Raw genomic sequence first — 24,212 nt, 5'->3', positions numbered from 1 at the left:
TATAACTTTACGTGCATCTCAATAAATGGAGTAATTGCCTCACCAGTTTTTGCTACTACTAAGTACATAAGCTTTAACGTGTCCAAATCTCTTTTATTCCTTTCTAGTTAGTGCATTCAACTAATTTTATCATCCAATAAAATCATCGGTTGGTGGTGAATTAAATGTTGCATTTAAAGGTTTATATGAAATCTCCACTACTTTCTCCAACTACTAACAAACCTCCATACATATTTTCTCATAAATTCAGCGTTTTCTAATCCCCACCAACCTCTTATTTATGCAAACGTAATTGTGTTCTCTACCACTTCCATCCTCTTCTTCTAGAGTTGGTCCTGCCTTCATTGACTTGTTTTTGAAAAGTATGGGTGATATGATTAGAAAATACAAAATACTAACGATTTTCATAAACCATGTGTAATAAATACTACATGTCATACTTTTTGTTTTGTTTAGTATATATATATTACTATATAAGAAGAGTGAATAAAATTCACTCTTCTTTCGACACGTGGCACCATGGCCCACCTACTTTTATTTTATTTAAATCATATATCATATATATATATATATATATATATATATTAAATATTAAATATAAGAAGAGTGAATAAAATTCACTCTTCTTTCGACACGTGGCACCAAGATGGCCCACCTACTTTTACATTTGGTTTTTGAAGATGGCCCACCTATCACAAATATGGCCCACCTACTTTTATACACTCCTCTTTCATTATATTTTAATTTTTTCCTTTTTAAATAGTACTAAAAAATAAATTTAAAATATCACAAATTCGATTAACTCTCAAAATTTTACGCGAATTCTATAATTAAGACGAAGGGAATAACATATATTATTTGAAAAATTACTATATAATTACTACTCTTCTTATATAGTAATATTTTAAATTTTTCCTTTTTAAATAGTACTAAAAAATAAATTTAAAATATTACAAATTCGATTAACTCTCAAAATTTTACGCGAATTGTATAATTAAGACGAAGGGAATAACATATATTATTTGCAAAATTACATTAAGAATACCATAAACCACAATAGTTAACAACTTACAATATTTGAAAAACATATTAACTCTCAAAATTTCACATGTGTCACATAAATTGGGACAAATGGAGTAACATATATTATTTGAAATTACGTTAAGAATATTATTAATCACAACTTAAAGTATTTAAAAATACATAACATATATTATTTGAAAATAATGTAAAAAATATTATAAATCATAATAATTAACAATTTAACGGATATTGTGCCTGTGCTTCCATTTAGAAGTGAGAATGTTTAGGAGCTTAGGGTTAGTCAGTCAATTGACCGATTTGCCCTTCTTCTTCAACTTCCTCTATTTACTACAAAAATAGTACTAAAAATCAATTTGAAATATTGAAATTTTGGTTAATTCTTGAAATTTCACATGTATTGCATAATATAATAGAGTGAGTAACATATATTATTTAAAAATTATATAACTAGTACTAAAATAGAGTTTAAAATAGTACTAAGAATTTGATTAACTCTCGAAATTTCATATGTACTGCGTAATTGAGATTGAGTGAGAAATATATATTATTTGAAAAATAAAATAAATATGTGATATTATTAGAAAGAGCTTTAATATATATTTTAAAAATTATTTTGTCTTCCGTATATGATTTTCTGCATATATGTGGAGTTTTAAAGTTTTTAACATTTTAATATAGAAATATGATTATTTGAAAATTTTAGTACTTTCTTCATTTAAATTTTTCCTTGTTTTTCTTATAATTTGTTCTAGATTTAAAAATTACATAAAAAGTACTTAAAATCACAATGTAATAATATAAGATATTAAAAAAACATAATTAATAATCATAAAAGAAATTTTATTGACTCTTTAATTCCATATTGAAACAAAAGAAGTTTGTTTGAAAATAACATAAAAAGTAACGTAAATTAAAGTAAAATAACAACTAAAAATATTTAAGAATCATATAAGAAATTTAGTTGAGTTTCGTAAAAGTACCTACGTCACATAAAATGGAACAGAAAGAGTAATATATATTATTTGAAAATGATATAAGAAGTGCTATAAATCACAATAAATTAACAACTTCAAAATATATTGAACAAAATCACATACAAAAAATTATATAACTCTCCAAATTTCATCGGTGTCACATAAATTGAAACAAAGAACTACTCCCAATTTATGTTATTTACTTTCCTTTTTAGTCAGTCCAAAAAGAATGTCACATTTCTATATTAAGTAACAATTTGATTATAAAATATTTATTTTACCCTTAATGAAATAATTTACAGTCATACAAATTTATATCATTCATTTTGGACCACAAATTTTAAAAGTCTTCATTTCTTTTTTAAACTCCGTGGCGAATCAAACTACCTCACATAAAATGAGACGGAGGAAGTAATATACATTGGGCCCGCGCTGGCGCGGGAACCTAATAACTAGTATATATATATATATATATATATATATATGAAATAACATACGTAAAGATTTTGTTGATTACTAGCACAAACCATGTGTAATAAATACTACATGTCATACTTTTAGTTTAGTGTGTATATATATATATATATACTATCATTGTTGTGATGTAGTGGTGAGACTGTTTCACTCTTAATCAGAGTTCTTGAGTTCGAGCTCTAGATATGAAGAAAATCTTGTTGGACGCATCACCTCCAGAACGGGTCATGCAGTGCGTGATCCGGATTTAGTCGAACTTTAATGCATTGAACACCGGATGAAAAACAAAAAAAAAGTGTTTTGTTGATTAAAGAAATAAGTAATTTCATCTCATTCTATTGTTACACCAATTGATACAACAATTAAAAATCTTGTATAAAAAACATTTATGCATGCATCTGCCCCCTCTATCCATCCTCCCATCCTTCTCTCCCTCTCATTTTTTTCTCCCTCTAACTTGCACTGTTGCACACATAGTGATGTCTAACTGCTTCTTTTATAGTATTAGTTTATGTGATAAATTTAAAATCCAAAAACGATTGATATATTTTTATATTTACAAATTATTTAACGCTAAAAATTTCCATTTACACATTTAATGATATGATTTATAATAATAATAGTAATTTGTTTTACACTATAAGTTTTTTAAAAAATCGTTCTTTCTCAAACTTATGCTTAGTCAAACAAAAACCACATAAAATTGGACGAATTGAGTACCACATATTGATAAACATAATACATAAACATGACTCTTAACTTGAATTTATCTGAGAAGTATGACCTTTGATTTGAATATGCACAAGTAGACACTTTAACTTGTATAAAATTGAACAATAGACACATTCGTCCTATAAGACACCCTTCATGACAATTTTGTGTCCTACGTGGCATTCTACGTGTATTATGCCACGCAGGACACGTATGTCTACTAGTTCAATTTCATTCAAGTTTAAGTGTTTACTTGTGCACACCCAAAGTTGGAGGGCATAGTTATCCACTGAAACTAAGTTAAATGTCATATTTATGTATTACGTCTATATTGATACGTTGGGACTTCATTTCTTCTCTGATTTTATTTACCTTCTTTTGTTTAGCATAATAAAGTAGGAGTATTATATTGTTCCTTCTTTAATTCTGAAAATGTTTCATGTTTGAGCTTTGGACATAAACAAAAGTTTGGTGGAAAGTGTTTTCCTTCAAATGTGATTATGTTGCGCGAAGTTAAATTAATCGGACTTTAATATGCTTACCAAACATATAATGAGAAAAAAAAAATGAAGAGACATGCATCAAATCTATATAAACCACTCAGACTTCCCCAATGTTCACAACTAAAAAGTAGTCTCTGAGGTGTGAGGCCATGGCTATTTTCTCTAGAGTAGTGATCCCTTTGAAAATCACCCTCATCATATTCACCATTACACTGATCTTTTCCCCTTCAGTAATCTCCTCTGCTTTCACTCCCAAAAAATTCAAAAGAATCTATGCATTTGGGGATTCCTACACAGACACAGGCAACACACACTCAGCCACTGGCCCTAGCTCTTTCAATTACGTATCAAATCCTCCTTATGGGAACACATTTTTTCACCATCCAACAAACAGATACTCCGACGGTCGATTAGTCATCGATTTCGTCGCGGAATCACTGTCGTTGCCGTTTTTACCGCCTTATCGAGATCCGAAAGCGGATAAAACTTATGGTGTTAATTTTGCTGTAGCTGGTTCTACTGCTATAAGGCACAGATTTTTTGTGAAAAACAATATCACTTTGAATGTGACTCCACAATCGCTTCAAACGCAGCTCACGTGGTTTAACAGGTTTTTAGAGAGCAAAGGTTGTGTGAATTCTACAACGACGCCGCAGCAGTGCGAGGCGTTGTTTAGTGATGCTCTGTTTTGGGTAGGTGAAATTGGGGCTAATGACTATGCGTATAGCTTTGCATCTAGTGTTTCACCCAACACAATTCAACGGCTTGCCACCAGAAGTTTCACTGGTTTTTTACAGGTAATTATATAGTGCTATCATAAATATCTCTAATGTAATCATATAAGCATCCAACAATTTTACATGCATCTATTGCTTTCTTAGACGATGAACTTTTCACACCTTAATGTTGCACCGACAAAAAATAATTCACTCATAGTTGTTTTATTCATTCATTTTGTACCTCACTCATAGTTGGTTTATTCATTCATTTTGTATTATTATGTACTCTTAGCTTGTCCATATCCCACCGCACAGTTGTGGAACTACACTTATGTGGCATAATACATAAATATGCTTTTTAATTTGATGTCATCTGATATTTATGTTCTCCAATTTTTGGTACACAAATAGATATTTAAATTTGTATAAAGTTGGAGAAGTAGACACACTTTCTATATGACATAATATGAGTCATGTATGAACAACTAGACACATGCGTCCTACGTGACATAATACGAATCAGTTCGAGTATATCTCACACAAATTGTCACGTAGGACATGTATACTATTTATTCAATTTTATACAAGTTTAAGTGTCTATTTGTATATGTCCAAAATTAAAGCAACAAAGATATCAACTGAAACCAAGTTAAAGAGCACATGTTTATGCATTACGTTGTTGTCTAATACCATTTTTTTATGATCCAAAATGAATGAATTTATCAAAGTTCTAAGAATGTATTAATTATTTTTTCCCCAGAGTTATATGGAGTTTTCAACTACTTTTAACACACAAATAATGATTATCTCTACTTTGAAGAACAGTTTGAGAAGAATCAAAAGGATGATATTGACAAATGACACTTCAATTAATGTCTTTACATGTCTTTCTTTAAGTGGTGTGAGTCACACCTCAACACGCCTCTGTACTTAGAGTTTCCAAATTATAATTATGTGAAGTTTATTTTCTACAAAAATTGGCCAAAAAATCTCATATTTGAATTGGTTCATTTACAGGCATTACTGAACAAGGGAGCAAAATATGTACTTGTTCAAGGTCTTCCACCAACAGGTTGCTTAACACTGTCCATGTATCTGGCACCTGACACAGACAGAGATGACATGGGATGTGTGGAAAGTGCAAACAAGCACAGCATCCTCCACAACAGCATCATCCAAGACAAATTAGATTCATTCAGAAAGCAGTTCCCACAAACTGTCATTGTTTATGCAGACTACTGGAATGCATACAGCACAGTTGTGAGAAATGCAAACAAGTATGGCTTTAAAGAGGTGTTCAAAAGTTGTTGTGGAGCTGGTAGCGGAAATTTGAACTTCGAAGTGTTCAGTACTTGTGGTTCTCCTTCTGCAAGCTCTTGTCCGGATCCATCTCAGTATATTAACTGGGATGGTGTTCATCTTACTGAAGCCATGTATAAAACTATGGCTAGCATGTTTCTACATGGGACATATTGTAAACCTCCATTTAGTTACTTGCTAGCCAAAAAACAGTAGTTTTGAGCCGCGAGTCAGTACATGTCTCAAAATTGTTTTAGACTACAAATTTCAATTTCTTTTTGTTCTTAAAATTTATGTCAAATCAAATGATACGTACTGTCCAGTCAAATTAGGTTGGAGGAAGTATTGAAAAAGTGCTTTGAAGAGTCTGTTTGAAGGATTTTATACATAAAGTCAGGTCTCATTCATGAGCTCTACACAATGGTAAAAGCATATACTAGCTATACATTTGAGGAATAAACAAACTTTAATTTTTATAAGTTGCGTGTTTAAAAGATGCAATTTGAACAACACTTTTTTACATTGAATAAGTTGTAACTTTTCCGCTAAAACACAATAGTTATTAGCACCTTTCACTCGATACACATTAATCAGATAGTAAGTGATCAAGACAAACATATTAAATTGAAGGAAAGCTCTCCAACAATTTGTAGGGCAGTTTAATATTACCGTAAAAGGTTAAAAATAGGCATTCACCATTGCCTTAATCACATTATTCAACAATTACCTTTCTAATTAAGGAATAAAATCCAATTCAAAATCACATAATAAGACCAAACAGCTGTTCCCACCGCAAATTCAAGATACACGTTTGAAAGCAAAACCTCAATTGTTCCTTTGATATTGGTCAAATCATCCTTTACTATTGAATTATGTATAAATTTTTTTTTCTTTTACCAGAAATAAAATCACACATCACAAACAAGGTATCAAACAAAGAGTCGGGAATGGACTGAAGATGAGGTGTACTAACTAACTAAAGGATGGAGGGAACAAAAAATATTTTGACCAAGGAAACATGAGAAAATTCGAAAGAAGAAAATGTCAGTTGGGAAGCTAAGTAACTAACTACTTTTTTACTTGTATAAATGAGATGCTAATATATATCTCGAAATTAGTCAAGAATGGCGACAATTCTAATTTTCTTGCTCCATTCACTGCTAGCTTGTTTTGTCAAAAGATTCTGATTTTATTCTTCCGCCCTCATCCTTATACTACACTTGTTCAAAGACCAATCTCACTCGTTTCCCTCCTATTTAGCTCGCCACTCTCCCATCTCGCTCGTGTTATCTCGTATCCCATATACATTAGGTACATGTATTTTAGTGTGATTTACATGTATTTGGACCTCTCCTGTTCTCACTTGCCTCTCTCCCTATTCCACTGTATCTAATAGCAAAAAACATACATCTATGTGTGTCTAACTTGAAATTTGGTATCAAATTATAATTAGGCAGATAAATATAATTATTTTAAATTATAGGGTGATATAATAAATATGAAAGAAATATCAAATATTTATGTAATTAGATTATTTCTCCCTCCAACCCATTGTTTTAATGGCTTTGTAATAGAGTCGGGCCATGAAGACATCAAGGAAAAGGGAAAAACTGAGACATGCGTAATACTAGCATATATACTACATTACTACCTATATATTTGAGGAAGATATAAAGCACTCGTTGATTTTCATGAGCTTTGTAAGTATTCTATCACCTCGGTCCCATACATTTAAAGCACTTAGGGGTCGTTTGGTTACTGTATAAGAGACATTTTATTCATGTATAAAAAGTTGCATTAGCTTTACTGTGTTTGGTAGAAGTTTTGTATTAGGTATAAAAGTCAGCATAACTTATACCACGTTTGGTTGGTAAGAATTTAAATGCTGTATAAAAGTTATTCATGTATTAATTTATACGGTGTTTGGTTGCATTTTTGTAGTCCTACATAATTAATACCAACATAACTTATGAGAGAATCTATGTATAAAGTTATGCAGGGTAGATGGTGGAATAAGTTATGTGGGTATTAGTTATACATGTATTAAAATGATAGATTACATATTTACCCTATTAATTTATTTTTTATTGTTTAATTGGAAACTTTACTGTTTCCTATATACGTTTGTTGTTTTTATTTCTTTTTATATATAGATCATTTTCATTTCTTTTAATTTATTTTATTTTATTTAATTGGAAACTTTACTGTTTTTCTATCTACGTTTGTTATTTTTATTTCTTTTTATATATAGACTATTTTCATTTTTTTTTTATATATTTACCGTTTTTATTTATTTATGCAAATATAAATATTTTTTTAATATTAGAGATTTGATTGTATATTTTTTGACGGTACATATGCTAATCAAATATTAGCATTATGCTGGAGTTGTTCTATCAGTTTAGGATTTTTTTGTTTCCAAATTAGATTATTTCTAGTTGTTTTTGTTTTGTCTATTTTGTTGACCGACTTGGTCACTCTTGGACCTTGTTTGGACACATTTTTATTTGATGAATAAATGGACATGGTCCAATGTTGATTAAAAAAATAAAAATATTAGCATTGTATATTATTCAATATATTCCACATTTTATTAACATGTATTATTATTTTGTAAATAATATATATTAATAATTTACTACAAGTTTAATATAATAGTTAATAATTCATGTATTGTAATCTCTACATAACTAAATAATACCTACATAACTAATATCCACATAGCTAATACCCACATAATTAAACCCTGCATAACTAATACCTGCATAACTAAACCCTGCATAATTAATACCTGCATAACTAAACCCTGCATAACTAATACCTGCATAACTCTAACCAATAACCAAACGGCCCCTTATTGCTTCTATCCCCAGTACTGTTACTTTCCGTCTCGACTCCTTAGACCAATTCTTCCTTGAAGTCAATGTTTTGTGGAAAAAAAACTTCATCAAAATTGATTTTTCATGATCAGACTGTTGACTTCGTCGTCCTTGTAGTTTTGAGCAGATTCATCTTCTGCTCCATCATTTAGATTACTTTAGACATAATTCAGCAGCAACTTATTTTAGTCAAGAATGGCGTTGGTTATAGTTTTGTGTTTGTGCAGTATCCAAACAATTCTGATTTTGTTGCTCCATTCACTGCTTGTGGGCGTCAAAGCACAGATGCAGCCCTCACACTACACTTGTTCAATGATCAATAATTATACAGTAGGAAGCATATTCCAATCAAATCTTAACCAATTGCTGTACAGTCCATTAAACAATAATGGTAACAATTCCATCTATACAAAAGCCAGAGAAGGAGAAGACCCTGATAAAGTTTATGGACTATTCCTCTGTAGAGGAGACGTTGTACCTAAAGACTGCAAAAACTGCATTGACGTGGCAAGAGAGCGGATCCAACGTGAATGTCCGCTCAAGAAGCAGGCAATTATATGGTTTGATGAGTGTTTGGTCCGCTATTCTAATGTATCTTTCGTGTCCATGTTAGACGCCTCGATTTCTAAGATCCTGTATAGCGTAGAAAATGTTTCACAGCCAGAACAATTTATGGGGAATTTGAGTGCAATATTTGATAATCTTACCGCTCAAGCTACTACCATCAATCTCAATCTGAAATATGCTGACAATTCTGATGTAATTAACTCGTTTGATGGCAAATTGCATGCATTAGTGCAGTGTCTACCTGATTTGTCAGCTGTAAATTGTGTCACTTGCCTGAAAACTGCTTTTTCTGGAATCCGTAACCTCTCTCTGTCTATTGCCAAGGTACCACGTGGAGTCAGAATACTACTTCCTAGCTGCAATTTAAGGTATGAGCTATATCCATTCCTCTATGCCAGTGTACCGCCATCGACCAGACAGGGGAATGAAGACGAAGGTATGAGTTCATTACATAAAAAGCCAAATTTCCCAGGAAATCTATTTGAAGGCACCTTTTCTCACTATTTTTCACATTAAAAGCTTTTAATCATAATCATATACTACATGGTGTCATGGTCAATATCGAATGTCGTTTAAATTTTGATGCACACCCTCAAAGAAAATCATTTACTAATAGGAGTTATGGCTGAATGATCATTGTGCATGTATCAAATATCATTTCTCCAACTTGTAGAGAAGATAGTCACGCACACTTAAACACTTCACGAAGTAACGGTCTAATTCAGCTTTTAATTGACCAACTATTTTTTTTTGCAGGCAAAAATACTTCAAAGACAAAGCTTATAAGTATCATTATAGGTGTTATACTAGCAATTTTAGCTGTTGTACTGGCAGGTACTTGCTTTTAGCCTTTTACCTTGTAAAAAGAAGAAGACGAATAGAGAAGGGTAATTTTTCTTTTGGTATTATGCATTGAAAAGAAAATAATTGTAGTTTCAGCTAACCAATCAAAAGTTGGATCTTTACAGGGAGGAATGAAAAGAGTCGAGAAATTCAATTGCTTGACATGATAGGAGAAACGCTTGATGCGAATGATGATTTTGGCTCAGAAAAGCAGGGGAGATCCAGAGAATTTCCAGTAGTAAAACTAGACCTCATTCGAGCTGCTACACAAAAATTTTCTGAAGAAAACAAGCTTGGAGAAGGTGGATTTGGTCCAGTGTACAAGGTAACGATTCCTATCATTTGTCATAACCAATTACCTAGGAAGTCCTTAAATCTTAGTCTAGAGACTAGTGAATCTAAGTTGCTAGAGGGGGTCAATTTTTCATGATTTTTGGGTTATTTAGTGTTGTGTATAACATTCCAGGGTACTCTAGCCAATGGCATAGCAATTGCAATCAAGAGGCTGTCTAGAACGTCCGGTCAGGGACTGAAAGAGTTCAAGAATGAAGTTGTCTTAATTGCCAGATTACAACACAGAAATCTCGTGAGGCTCTTGGGTTGCTGTTTAGAGGGAAATGAGGCACTGCTTATCTATGAGTTCATGCCCAACAAAAGCCTGGACTTGTTCCTTTTTGGTTTGACGTTTACTTATTTGGCATATTAGTATATACCACAAAGAAGCAATTAATTCACTAACTTCAAACTTTCTTTTTCTAGATTCAAGAGAAAATGAAATTCTGGAATGGAGACAACGTGTCCACATTATTAAAGGAATAGCAAAGGGTATTTTGTATCTACACGAGGATTCTCGACTAAGAATCATTCATAGGGACCTAAAAGCTAGCAATATTTTACTGGACAAAGATATGAACCCCAAGATATCTGACTTTGGAATGGCAAAGATGTTTAGCGGAAATCAACGAGAAGCCAATACAAATAGAGTTGTTGGAACCTAGTAAGATGATGCAACAATGCAAAAATCTGTTGGTACTATTTAAAACAACATTATAGTGTAAGATTGATGCTAAGGACCATTTTTTACTTCTTCCATTTTTACAGTGGATATATGGCCCCTGAGTATGCTATGGAGGGACTTTTTTCTACTAAATCAGATGTTTTCAGCTTTGGTGTTCTGTTGCTTGAGATAGTAAGTGGAAGGAAGAACAATAGCTATGTTTCCGAATATGGTCAGAGTCTCCTTAATTTTGTAAGCGTATTTCTTCTCCATTTTTGTTTTTGGTTATGTCAATTTCAACTTGCATGAAGCATCCTAAAACTATCTTGAAAATTCAGGCGTGGAAGTTGTGGTGTGAAGAGCATGGATTAGAGCTAATGGACCCTTACTTATCACAGTCTTGTGTGACAACTGAGATAACAAAATGCATCCATATCGGACTACTCTGCGTTCAACAAGATCCAGCAGATAGACCTACCATGTCCTCTGTGGTTTTTATGCTGGAAAACGACACTAAAACATTTCCACAACCATCACAACCTGCATTTTCTATTGGGAGACTTGCCGTGAGATCAGCTGAGCCTCGATCTAATGATCAGTTATGTTCCGTTAACGAGGTCACTTTATCAATTCTATCACCCCTATGACCATTAATATAGGATCCATCAAGGATCTGTCTCCTCTCCATTTTCCCCAAGTTTCTACTTCAATTGGTGACACATGACATATGTTGAATTAATGACTACGATTTAATTGACCAAAACAAATCCCTAACCATGGTTTAGATAATAAATATATTATATCAATTTAGTCTCAAAAATTGATATAATCCCACAATCTTAGCAATATATTATCTTGCTCATAAATATAGTTTTAAAAAAAAAACAATCTTCCTACGCAAGGTCTATACCCTTATTCTGCTACTTTGTGCTCATGGTTCATTTGAGTTCTTATTATGCCTACTTTATTTTCCATACCCATGTTAGTGAATAATTAAGGGTTATATCAATAACAATACTGTTAACGATCAATAATCCATAACCAATTAATCGTATTTTAGCAATTTTATTGCAGTTTAGCATGTTTATACCCTCAAAACCAAATCGACGGATAACGAACACTACTTGGAAGTACTTAATGGAACACCTAGTATCATTTGGGAATTTTCACAAACACATAGTATACAATTTTTCACAATGTCAAACAAAAAGATAACAAGTATTTCATCTCTATCTAATCGAAAATAGATGAAAAAGAACCTGGCGATGATAGTTAGTTCAAATCCAGCAAAAAAAACTCCGTGTCTGGTTGTCTTTGTTTTTTTCCTTCTTCTTGTGATCTTTTTGTTGATTCTCAGAAAATCAATGTTCATGGTAAAAATATGGAGGGGTTCATTGCAATTTTTGGGACAAAGCTCCTACTTGCTGTGATTTTCCCTATAAGTTTTCTTATTATTATTTTTCTTCTTTTTAATTAGAAAATTTCTTGAATTTTATGAAATCATTTACGAATAATTCTGGACACTACTGGATGTTTGGTTAGACTGCAGAATATTAATAAATAAGAGATTCAAGAACATGTTTGGATTGACTTAAAATTGATCAAACAATTTTTTTATATCATTTTGAGCTTTTGAAAGAGTTGACAAAGTTAAAAGTAACTTCAAATAAATTAAAAGAGAAAAGACATAAAGTTATCTCTAATTTTAAAAAGATATCTTAACTTTGTAGATGTCCTATTACACCATTAAACAATTTAAGAGTGTTATAAATATCTCACTTTTTACCCAACCTCAATTGCAAGAAAAGAAGTGTAATCACGCATCAATTGTTTGTTTGCCACGTACTAGTTTTTTAAAATTCTTATTTTTTAGTTTCATTTTCATTTTCAATTTTTCTTCTTCAACGTTCATTCCTCTACACACCCCAAATGAAGAGAGGAAGCGTGAAAATTTTAAATCCTCTTTCATGAACCTAAAGTAGCAACTTAAAAATCTCCATTTTTCTTTTTTGATTTTAATCCTCTTTCTTCTTCAACCTTCATTCCTCTAAAGTAGCAGCCATTGCCGCCTTCGACGTACTCCATGATTCTTCGCTGTTATAGCACTATTTTCACCATTAAATCATCACTAAAGCAAGGTAATGGAATTATATATTCAATCCAAAAATATAAAAAAAAATGGAGTTTCATAATACTCTCTAATCAATCGAATAATGGAGTTCACATTTATTTTATTTTTATAAAAAAAGAGGATAAACGAAGTTAAAGAAACAAAGAAAAGCAAGAGATAAGAAAAAAAAGTGATAAAAATGGATGAAGTAAATGGATCTTCTAAGTTGAAGAAGATAAATAAAAGGTTATTGGGTTGTTGAATTTGAGTGAAGAAGTTAATAGAAAAGAATGAATTGAGAAAGTTAAAATTAAAAAAATAGAAGTAACTAAAAGAAATTAATATTTCTAATTAAATAAATGTTAAAATAAATATTTATTTATTTTTTGGCTTGACTCACGCCCCAAATGGAGATTCAACCATACTCTCCTGCCACCTAGGCTCATAATGGGATAATAAATTCATTATAAATAAGAATAATTGGGTAATAGGACCCCGCAAAGTTTAAGTGTCTTTTTGAAAATTCGAAACAACTTCAATGATAACTTTATGTCTTTTCTCAAATTAAAAATAACTTTACAAAAAATGAAAAATCAAAAGTAAATCTCTTTCTTACTTTTTATTTTTTGAGTTAAAAATCATTAACGAACTCTAAAAATAGTAAAAGAGCTACCGACAAAAGTAGATAAAGAGAAAAGATGAATCATCATTAGGATATGAACAAGGCAACAAAGAGGTAACCCGTACCCACGTAAAAAAAAATTAAATATTATTCTATTTCTTAATTGCAACCGTACCCACATTAAAGGTAAAAAATATTTTATATAAAAGCATATATTTGAGGAAGAAATAAAGTACAAATTCTACAAGTAATTGATTTACATTTAACGTACTTAAAATTACTTCTTCCCCAATGCTGTTACTTTCAGTCTAGACTTGTTAGACCAATTATTCCTTGTAATTAATTTGTCATTGTCAAAGTCAATGACTATTGGTAGGAAGGAGTGAAGGAAACTGTTATGGGAAAATTATTTTCATGAAAAGTCAAACTTGTAGTTTCGAGCAGATTCATCTTCTCCTCCTATTACTTTAGAGTTTAGACATAATTCAACAGCAAGTTACTTTAGTCAAGAATGGCGTCGGTTTTGGTTTTGTGTTTGTGCAGTACCCAAACATTAATTCTGATTTTGTTGCTCCATTCACTACTGCTTGTGGGTGTCAAAGCACAGATGCAGGTGAATCCCTTATACTACGATTGTTCAATGCCCAATAATTATTCAGAAAGAAGCAAATTCCAATCAAATCTTAACCGATTGCTGTACAGATCACTGTACAATAATGGTAGCGATTTCATCTATACAAAAGCCAGTGAAGGAGAAGACCCTGACAAAGTTTATGGACTATTCCTCTGTAGAGGAGACGTTGTACCTAAAGACTGCAAAAACTGCATAGACGTGGCAAGAGAGCGGATTCAACGTGAATGTCCACTCAAGAAACAGGCAATTATATGGTTTGATGAGTGTTTGGTCCGTTATTCTAATGTATCTTTTGCGTCCATGTTAGACACCTCGGTTTCTAGGATCCTGTATAACACACAAAATGTTTCACGGCCAGAACAATTTATGGGGAATTTGAGTGCAATGTTTGATAATGTTATCACTCAAGCTATTACCGTCAATCTCAATCTGAAATATGCTGACAATTCTGATGAAATTAACGATTTTCAAAGATTGTATGGCATGGTGCAGTGTCTACCGGATTTGTCAGCTGTAGATTGTGTCACTTGCCTGAAAACTGCTTTTTCTCAAATGAGTATAACACTCTTTGACACCAAAATACCAACAAGAGGCAGAGTTCTTCATGCAAGCTGCAATTTAAGGTACGAGCTATATCAACTCCTCACCAGTTTACCGCCATTGACCATCCAGGGAAACGAAGACCAAGGTATGGGATCTTCTATAAGTTAATTACATGCTTTAGCCAAATTTCCCAGAAATCTATATGGAGGTACTGTTTCTCACATTAAACTAATCACTTCAAATGTATATTAAAAGCTTTTTAATTATAATCATATACTACATGGTCCATATCAAATGTTTGTCGTTTAAGTTTTTGGCGCACACCCTCAAAGAAAATCATCTACTAATAGAGTTATGGCTGAATGATTAGTGTGCATGTATCAAATATAATTTCTCCAACTTGTAGATAAGATAGTCATGCATACTTTCACACATCACGAAGTAAAAGTTGAATTCAGCTTTTAATTGATCAACTACTTTTTTTCAGGCAAAAATACTTCAAAGACGAAGCTTATTAGTATCATTATAGGTGTTACACTAGCAATTTTAGCTGTTGTACTGGCAGGAACTTGCTTTTACCTTCTAAAAAGAAGAAGACGAATAGAGAAAGGTAAATTTTCCTTTGGCATTTTGGATTGAAAAGAAAATAGTTATAGTTTCAGCTAACCAATCAAAAGTTGAATCTTTACAGAGAGGAATGAAAAGAGTCAAGAACTTCAATTGCTTGACATAATAGGAGAATCACTTGATGAGAATGATGATTTTGGCTCGGAAAAGAAGGGGAGATCCAGAGAGTTTCCAGTTGTAAAACTAGACCTCATTCGAGCGGCTACACAAAATTTTTCTGCAGAAAACAAGCTTGGAGAAGGTGGATTTGGTCCTGTGTACAAGGTAATAATTCCTATCATTTATCATGACCTAGGTAGTCCTTAAGTCTTAGTCTAGTGAATCTAGTTGCTAGAGGGGGTCAGTTTTTCCGTGAAATTTTGGGTTATTTAATGTTGTGTATAACATTCCAGGGTACACTACCATATGGCATAACAATTGCAATCAAAAGGCTGTCCAGAACGTCCGGTCAGGGACTGAAAGAGTTCAAGAATGAAGTTGTCTTAATTGCCAGATTACAACACAGAAATCTCGTGAGGCTCTTGGGTTGCTGTTTAGAGGGAATCGAAGCACTGCTTATCTATGAGTTCATGCCCAACAAAAGCCTGGACTTGTTCCTTTTTGGTTTGACGTTTACTTATTTGGCATATTAGTATATACCACAAAGAAGCAATTAATTCACTAACTTCAAACTTTCTTTTTCTAGATTCAAGAGAAAATGAAATTCTGGAATGGAGACAACGTGTCCACATTATTAAAGGAATAGCAAAGGGTATTTTGTATCTACACGAGGATTCTCGACTAAGAATCATTCATAGGGACCTAAAAGCTAGCAATATTTTACTGGACAAAGATATGAACCCCAAGATATCTGACTTTGGAATGGCAAAGATGTTTAGCGGAAATCAACGAGAAGCCAATACAAATAGAGTTGTTGGAACCTAGTAAGCTGATGCAAAAATGCAAAAATCTGTTGGTACTATTTAAAACAACATTGTACTGTAAGATTGATGCTAAGAACCATTTTTTACTTTTGCCATTTTTACAGTGGATATATGGCTCCTGAGTATGCTATGGAGGGACTTTTTTCTACTAAATCAGATGTGTTCAGCTTCGGTGTTCTGTTGCTTGAGATAGTAAGTGGAAGGAAGAACAATAGCTATGTTTCCGAATATGGTCAGAGTCTCCTTAATTTTGTAAGTATACTTCTTCTCCATTTTTATTTTTGCTTATGTCAATCTCAACTTGCAAGAAGCATCCTAAACTATCTTGAAAATATAGGCGTGGAAATTGTGGCGTGAAGGGCATGGATTAGAGCTAATGGATCCTTGCTTATCGCAGTCTTGTGTGACAACTGAGATAACAGAATGCATCCATATCGGACTACTCTGCGTTCAACAAGATCCAGCAGATAGACCTACCATGTCCTCTGTAGTTTTTATGCTGGAAAATGACACTAAAACACTTCCACAGCCATCACAACCTGCATTTTCTATTGGGAGAAAAAAGCCTCAATCTAATGATCAGTTGTGTTCCGTTAACGAGGTCACTTTATCAATTCTATCACCCCGATGACCATTAATATAGGGTCGTCAAGGATCCAACTCCTCTCCATTTTCCCCAAGTTCCTCCTTCGAGTGGTGACACATGACATATGTTGAATTTAATGGTTACCATTTAATTGACCAAAGTAAATCCCTAACCATTGTTGAGATATCAAGTACTGCATATCAATTTAGTTCCAAACATTGTTATAATCCCACAATCTTAATTCTTCCTGTCCATAATTATAGTAAAAAAAATATACATCTTCCTACGCACGATCTATATCCTTATTCTGCTACCTTGTCGATAACTGGACCGTTAACTATCTTGATAACCAATTAATCGTATTTTAACAATTTTATAACAGTTTAGTATGTCTATACCCTCAAAACTGAAACCAATGATAAACATCCCTACTTGAAAGTCTTAATTATATGAAACACATAGTATCAATGTCAAGTCTTCCTATAACTCAAAAAGTTCATTTGGGAATTTTCACAAACACATAGTATACAACTTGTCAATTAGCATAATAATAAACACACAGATAACAAGTATTTGATCTAAATATATGAAAAAGAACCTGGCGATGATAGTTAGTTTAAATCCAGCCAAAAAGAAGCTCGGCGTCTTGTTGTCTTTGTTTTTCTCCTTCTTCTTGTGTTCTTTCTGTTGATTTTCAGAAAATCAATTTTTCTATAGTAAAAATATGAGGGGGTTATCACTTATCTCAGCATGTTTTTAAAACATAATTTTGGAAAATTATTCATTCTCCTCTTAAATTAAAGCTCCTACTTGCTATGATTTTCACTATAATATTATATTTTTCTTCTTTTTAATTAGAAAATTTCTTGAATTTTATGAAATCATTTATGAAAGATTCTGTGTACGAGGTCTGGTTAGAGTTCAGAATTTTAATAATAAGAGAATAAGAATTAGTAAAACAGATAATAAAAAAAGTAAATATGGGGAAAAGGTGAGTCCATGTTAGTTGTTATTAGGATATAGACAGAGCAACAAAGAGCTACCCACATATATATATAAAAAAAAACTAAAAATTATTTTATTTCTCAATTGCAACGGTACCCACATTAAATAAAAAACATATTTTATTTCTCTTCCAATCTAACAATATATAGGATTTTCTAAAAATATGACATATATAATACACATCTTTATAAAAAAATATAGGACTCGAAGCTATTGCTTTAGTGGCTTTGTAATAGAGTCGTGCCATGAAGGAAAACAGAAAACTGAGACATGTGTAAACTACAAATATACCTCTATGAATTTAGCAAGAAAAGAAATACTAAAAAGAATTTATAAAAGCATACATATACTATTATTACTACGTATATATTTAAGGAAGAAAAAAAGTACAAATTCTACAAGTTCTTGATTTCTCATGAGCTTTGAAGAAATTTATCACCTTGATCCCATACATTTAATGCGCTTATGGCTTTTTTCCCTAGTACTGTTATTTTCAATCTAGACTCGTGAGACCAATTATTATTTGGACTTGATTTGTCTTTTTTTTTTGTTTGTAGAAATAGGAATTTATATAAGCTTAATTATGTAGTTCGGAGACTCCGATGTTCGATACAGAATTAGAAATAAGGCTATTTTCCATAGTCGAATTAGAGTTGTATGTTTACTATTACAGTTCTATCAAAATAATTCCCAGTCTTGTCTGCTTCCCATGCTTGAAAGGCACATAGTGGTGGGGCTTCAAAAATCTGCACATTCCCATTACAAGTATACAATCTCCTCCCCACTTAGCTAGTATGTCCGCAACTATTTTCTGCTCCCTGAATGTGTGAGTTGGCTTTGAAATTTCTAGTTGTTGCATAAATGACCTGCATTCATAATGTTAGTGTAGTGTATGTGATCTTGTTATATCATGGAGATTGAATAAGTAGAATCTGTGTTGTTTAGGACTAGAGGTTTCAGATTTTTGGCCATGGCTAGGCTAAGGCCAAAGAGGATGACCAGGAGCTCCGCTCGTTGAGCATTGACATGCAGGCATTTTTTTCAGAAGCCTGTTATCCACTTGTTGTTGTGGTTGCGTATAACTCCCCCAATGCCTCCTTCACCTGGTTTGGTCCCCGCTGCACCATCAGTGTAAAGCTTGAATTGTCCTATTTCTGGAGGCTCCCATTTGATTTTTAATGTGGTCCTATGCTTTATGGTGTCCTCCGGTCCTCTATTCAGCAAGTGGTATTCAGTAGCAGTGGCTATGATATGGGAAGCATCGACATGGTGCTTATTTGCTTCATACTTTCTTTTTCTAGATTCAAGAGAAAATGAGATTCTCGATTGGAGACAACGTGTCCACATTATCAAAGGAATAGCAAAGGGCATTCTGTATCTACACGAGGATTCTCGACTAAGAATCATTCATAGGGACCTAAAATCTAGCAATGTTTTACTGGACAAAGATATGAACCCCAAGATATCAGACTTTGGAATGGCAAAGATGTTTAGCGGAAATCAACGAGAAGACAATACAAATAGAGTTGTTGGAACCTAGTAAGATTATGCAAAAAAGCAAAAATTTGTTGGTACTATTTAAAACAACATTGTATTGTAAGATTGATGCTAAGAACCATTTTTTACTTTTGCCATTTTTACAGTGGATATATGACTCCTGAGTATGCTATGGAGGGACTTTTTCGACTAAATCAGATGTTTTCAACTTTGGCGTTTTGTTGCTTGAGATAGTAAGTGGAAGGAAGAATAATAGCTATGTTTCCGAATATGGTCAGAGTCTCTTTAATTTTGGAAGTGTATTTCTTTTCCATTTTTTGTTTTTGGTTATGTCAATTTCAACTTGCATGAAGCATCCTAAAACTATCTTGAAAATTCAGGCGTGGAAATTGTGGCGTGAAGGGCGGGTTAATATCTCAGATGGTCACTCAACTATGGAGTATTTTACTTACAAAGTCACTCAACCTATTTAATTAATTTTTTTAATTAAAATTTACTTTAATGAAATTTTTATTCCTAAGCAAAAAAGTAAAATTAAAAAAAGTATCCATTTGTACTGCCAATTATACTATGCTTAAAAATATCCAATATCACTGTCAATATACTATACTTAATATTTTTTCCAAACTGGAACGATGTTCCTATAAACACATGTTAAACATAGTGTAGAAAATAATAATAAAACTCATGGAATTTAAAGGTTCTTAAAATAATTAATCCTAACTATTATATATGGGGGAAAAGGTAAAATAAAAGGATCATTATTATATTTTTAGTGGATCGAGTCAAATAGGTGGATCATTATTATATTTTTAGTGGATCGAGTCAAAATAATTAATCATTGGTTTTGTGTTTGTGCAGTACCCAAACATTAATTCTGATTTTGTTGCTCCATTCACTACTGCTTGTGGGTGTCAAAGCACAGATGTCGCCCTTATACCACTCTTGTTCAATGTCCAAAAATTATACAGAAAGAAGCAAATTCGAATCAAATCTTAGCCGATTGCTGTACAGATCACTATACAATAATGGTGGAAATTCCATCTATACAAAAGTAAGTGAAGGAGAAGACCCTGATAAAGTTCATGGAGTATTCCTCTGTAGAAGATACGTTGCACCTAAAGAAAGCCAAAAATGCATAGACGTGGCAAGTGAGAGGATCCTGCACGAATGTCCCCTCGATAAACAGGGCAACATATGGTATGATGACTGTTTGGTCCGCTATTCTAATATACCTAATTTCGCGTCCATGTTAAACACCTCGTTTTCTAAGATCCTGTACAGCGCACAAACTGTTTCACAGCCAGAACAATTTATGGAGTATTTGAGTGCAATGTTTGATAATCTTACCACTCAAGCTATTACCATCAATCCCAATCTGAAATATGCTGAAAATTCTGATTTAATTACCTCGTTTCAAAGATTGTATGGCATGGTGCAGTGTCTACCTGATTTGTCAGCTGAAGATTGTGTCAATTGCCTGCAAATTGCTTTGTCTGAAATGGGTAACCTCCTCCTAGCTAGTGTACCAAGTGGAATCAGAATTCTACTTCTTAGCTGCAATTTAAGGTACGAGCTATATCCATTCTTCTATGCCAGTGTACCGCCATCAGCAAGCCAGGGGAATGAAGACAAAGGTATGAGCAGTGTACCGCCATCGACCAGCCAGGGGAATGAAGACGAAAGTATGAGTTAATTACATGCTTTAATTTTACTGTGAAGCCAAATTTCCTAGAAAATCTATTTGAAGGCACCTTTTCTCACATTAAAAGCCTTTAAATCATAATCATATACTACATGATGTCATGGTCAATATCGAATGTCGTTTAAGTTTTGACACACACCCTCAAAGAAAATCATTTACTAATAGGAGTTATGGCTGAATGATCAGTGTGCACTCTGCATGTATCAAATATCATTTCTCCAACTTGTAGAGAAGATAGTCACGCATACTTAAACACTTCACGAAGTAACGGTTGAATTCAACTTTTTTGTTTTTCAGGCAAAAATACTTCAAACACAAAGCTTATTAGTATCATTGTAGGTGTTATACTAGCAATTTTAGCTGTTGGACTGTCAGGAACTTGCTTTTACCTTGTAAAAAGAAGAAGACGAATAGAGAAGGGTAATATTTCTTTTGGTATTATGGATTGAAAAGAAAATAATTGTAGTTTCAGCTAACCAATCAAAAGTTGAATCTTTGCAGAGGGGAATGAAGAAAGTCAAGAACTTCAATTGCTTGACATAATAGGAGAAACACTTGATGAGAATGATGATTTTGGCTCAGAAAAGCAGCGAAGATCCAGAGAGTTTCCAGTTGTAAAACTAGACCTCATTCGAGCGGCTACACAAAATTTTTCTGAAGAAAACAAGCTTGGAGAAGGTGGATTTGGTCCTGTGTACAAGGTAACAATTCTTATCATTTATCATAACCTAGGAAGTCCTTAAGTCTTAGTCTAGTGAATCTAGTTCCTAGAAGGGGTCAATTTTCCATGAATTTTGGGTTATTTAGTGTTGTGTACAACATTCCAGGGTACTCTAGCCAATGGCATAACAATTGCAATCAAAAGGCTGTCTAGAACGTCCGGTCAGGGACTGAAAGAGTTCAAGAATGAAGTTGTCTTAATAGCCAGATTACAACACAGAAATCTCGTGAGGCTCTTGGGTTGCTGCTTAGAGGGAAATGAAGCATTGCTTATTTATGAGTTTATGCCCAACAAAAGCCTGGACTTGTTGCTCTTCGGTTTGACTTTTACTTATTTCGCATATTGGTATATTACAAAGAAGCAATTAATTCACTAACTTCATACTTCCTTTTTCTAGATTCAAGAAAAAATGAGATTCTGGATTGGAGACAACGTCTCCACATTATTAAAGGAATAGCAAAGGGCATTCTGTATCTACACGAGGATTCTCGACTAAGAATCATTCATAGGGACCTAAAATCTAGCAATGTTTTACTGGACAAAGATATGAACCCCAAGATATCAGACTTTGGAATGGCAAAGATGTTTAGCGGAAATCAACGAGAAGCCAATACAAATAGAGTTGTTGGAACCTAGTAAGATGATGCAAAAAAAAATATGTTGGTACTATATTTTAAAATAACATTGTACCGTAAGATTGATGCTAAGAACCATTTTTTACTTCTGCCATTTTTACAGTGGATATATGGCCCCTGAGTATGCTATGGAGGGGCTTTTTTCCACTAAATCAGATGTTTTCAGCTTTGGTGTTCTGTTGCTTGAGATAGTAAGTGGAAGGAAAAACAATAGCTATGTTTCCGAATATGGGCAGAGTCTCCTTAATTTTGTAAGTGTATTTCTTCTCCATTTTTTTTTTTTGCTTATGTCAATCTCAACTTGCAAGAAGCATCCTAAAACTATCTTGAAAATATAGGCGTGGAAATTGTGGTGTGAAGGGCATGGATTAGAGCTGATGGATCCTTGCTTATCACAGTCTTGTGTGACAACTGAGATAACAAAATGCATCCATCTCGGATTACTCTGCGTTCAACAAGATCCAGCAGATAGACCTACCATGTCCTCTGTAGCTTTTATGCTGGAAAATGACACTCAAACACTTCCACAACCATCACAACCTGCATTTTCTATTGGAAGAAGTACCACTGAGCCTCGATCTAATGATCAATTGTGTTCCGTTAACGAGGTAACTTTATCAATTCTATCACCCCGATGACCATTAACAAGGGTCCTCAATTCTTCCAGAGGGGGTTGTTTAATATATAATAACACATTTTGGGTTTTACACTGTATAAACTTTTGTTTCCAATTATAGCTAATTCTCGTATTGTTGTTTCACATTTGATTTTGTATGTAATAATAGAAGAATTGTACTACTCCATTCACTATTCTGTAATTATGGTAAGCCAATTTATACTGGTCTTAGTTTTCCCATGTATTCACACGATTTCAGTAACTTAGTAGTTTTTTCTTTCTCCAACAAATGTCGCAACCTGAATGCAGTTGCCTTAACTCATGCTACACTTCGTTGAACAAACATGTCACCTGAGAAAACTGATTATGAAGAAGAAAACTGGGGAAAGTTATTCTTAGCTGAGACTCGAATAATAGACTGTAGACGCCATGGCTTCCATGAATTTTGAAAGAGACAGCAGATAATACAGGACGTGGATCATATAAATCCAAATTTTCCAACTTCCAAAAATACAATGGTCGTGATATCATTATAACAGCAGATAATACAATTTATCAAGCTGGATGATGGTTAATTGCTGAATAGGTGAGTGGTTGTGTAATTAGATTTTAATGTAGGCAAATACGAGAGACAAGGTAATATTTAATTACCAAATACATAAGTGATCCAAATTGAAGTCTGTTGTTAAAAAGGAGACGTAATTCTTATTGGTCCGCAGCCAAAAGGTCAAAAAAAATTGACCAATAATTCCAAAAGGATAACAAAAATAAGTTTGAAACCAAAAAGATAAATAGTCTCCTTCTAAGGTGAATAGAGAAGAGGTGTCTTTTTTTATAACAGTTTAGCATGTCTAAATATCCTCAAAACCGAACCAAAGATAAACAACCCAAAGTCAAGTCATCCTAGCCCAAAAAGTTCATTTGAGAATTTTCACAAACACATAGTATACTATACAATTTTTCCACCTGTCAACTACC

General features: G+C 33.0%; 3 protein-coding genes and 1 pseudogene across 3 annotated transcripts; all 4 read left to right on the top strand.

The window, feature by feature from the left end:
* Positions 1 to 3,823: 3,823 nt before the first annotated feature.
* LOC125824076 (GDSL esterase/lipase At3g48460) lies at positions 3,824 to 6,203 on the top strand. The gene is made up of 2 exons (XM_049503428.1): positions 3,824 to 4,503; positions 5,443 to 6,203. Exons 1-2 carry the CDS (start codon positions 3,856 to 3,858, stop codon positions 5,938 to 5,940), a joined length of 1,146 nt encoding a protein of 381 aa, XP_049359385.1. The 5' UTR covers positions 3,824 to 3,855; the 3' UTR covers positions 5,941 to 6,203.
* Positions 6,204 to 8,798: 2,595 nt separating this feature from the next.
* LOC125824095 (cysteine-rich receptor-like protein kinase 10) lies at positions 8,799 to 17,110 on the top strand (annotated as a pseudogene).
* Positions 14,249 to 15,792, top strand: LOC125824096 (cysteine-rich repeat secretory protein 9-like). The gene is made up of 3 exons (XM_049503450.1): positions 14,249 to 14,999; positions 15,407 to 15,529; positions 15,611 to 15,792. The coding sequence occupies exons 1-2, from the start codon at positions 14,254 to 14,256 to the stop codon at positions 15,435 to 15,437; spliced, it is 777 nt and encodes a 258-aa protein (XP_049359407.1). The 5' UTR covers positions 14,249 to 14,253; the 3' UTR covers positions 15,438 to 15,529; positions 15,611 to 15,792.
* A 3,285-nt stretch (positions 17,111 to 20,395) lies between the features above and the next one.
* On the top strand, positions 20,396 to 23,256 carry LOC125824038 (cysteine-rich receptor-like protein kinase 10; the record flags this gene model as incomplete). Its single annotated transcript, XM_049503389.1, has 7 exons — positions 20,396 to 21,194; positions 21,560 to 21,682; positions 21,764 to 21,963; positions 22,090 to 22,300; positions 22,381 to 22,618; positions 22,722 to 22,869; positions 22,957 to 23,256. Coding segments are annotated over 7 exons (2,019 nt in total), but the record flags the coding sequence as incomplete, so codon positions are not given.
* Positions 23,257 to 24,212: the final 956 nt, after the last annotated feature.

Source organism: Solanum verrucosum, unplaced genomic scaffold, assembly GCF_900185275.1.
Source record: "Solanum verrucosum unplaced genomic scaffold, falcon-dt-bn FXZP01000088.1, whole genome shotgun sequence".
Classification (NCBI taxonomy): Eukaryota; Viridiplantae; Streptophyta; class Magnoliopsida; order Solanales; family Solanaceae; genus Solanum; species Solanum verrucosum.
This window is presented reverse-complemented; position numbering and strand designations above follow the sequence as displayed.

What these genes read in the sequence shown, in the direction of transcription:
- LOC125824076 (XM_049503428.1), top strand. Translation starts at nt 3,856, where the DNA reads ATGGCTATTTTCTCTAGAGTAGTGATCCCTTTGAAAATCACCCTCATC. An exon ending in GTTTCACTGGTTTTTTACAG is followed by an intron (nt 4,504 to 5,442) that starts GTAATTATATAG and finishes GTTCATTTACAG; the next exon opens with GCATTACTGAACAAGGGAGC.
- LOC125824096 (XM_049503450.1), top strand. Translation starts at nt 14,254, where the DNA reads ATGGCGTCGGTTTTGGTTTTGTGTTTGTGCAGTACCCAAACATTAATT. An exon ending in CATGCAAGCTGCAATTTAAG is followed by an intron (nt 15,000 to 15,406) that starts GTACGAGCTATA and finishes ACTTTTTTTCAG; the next exon opens with GCAAAAATACTTCAAAGACG.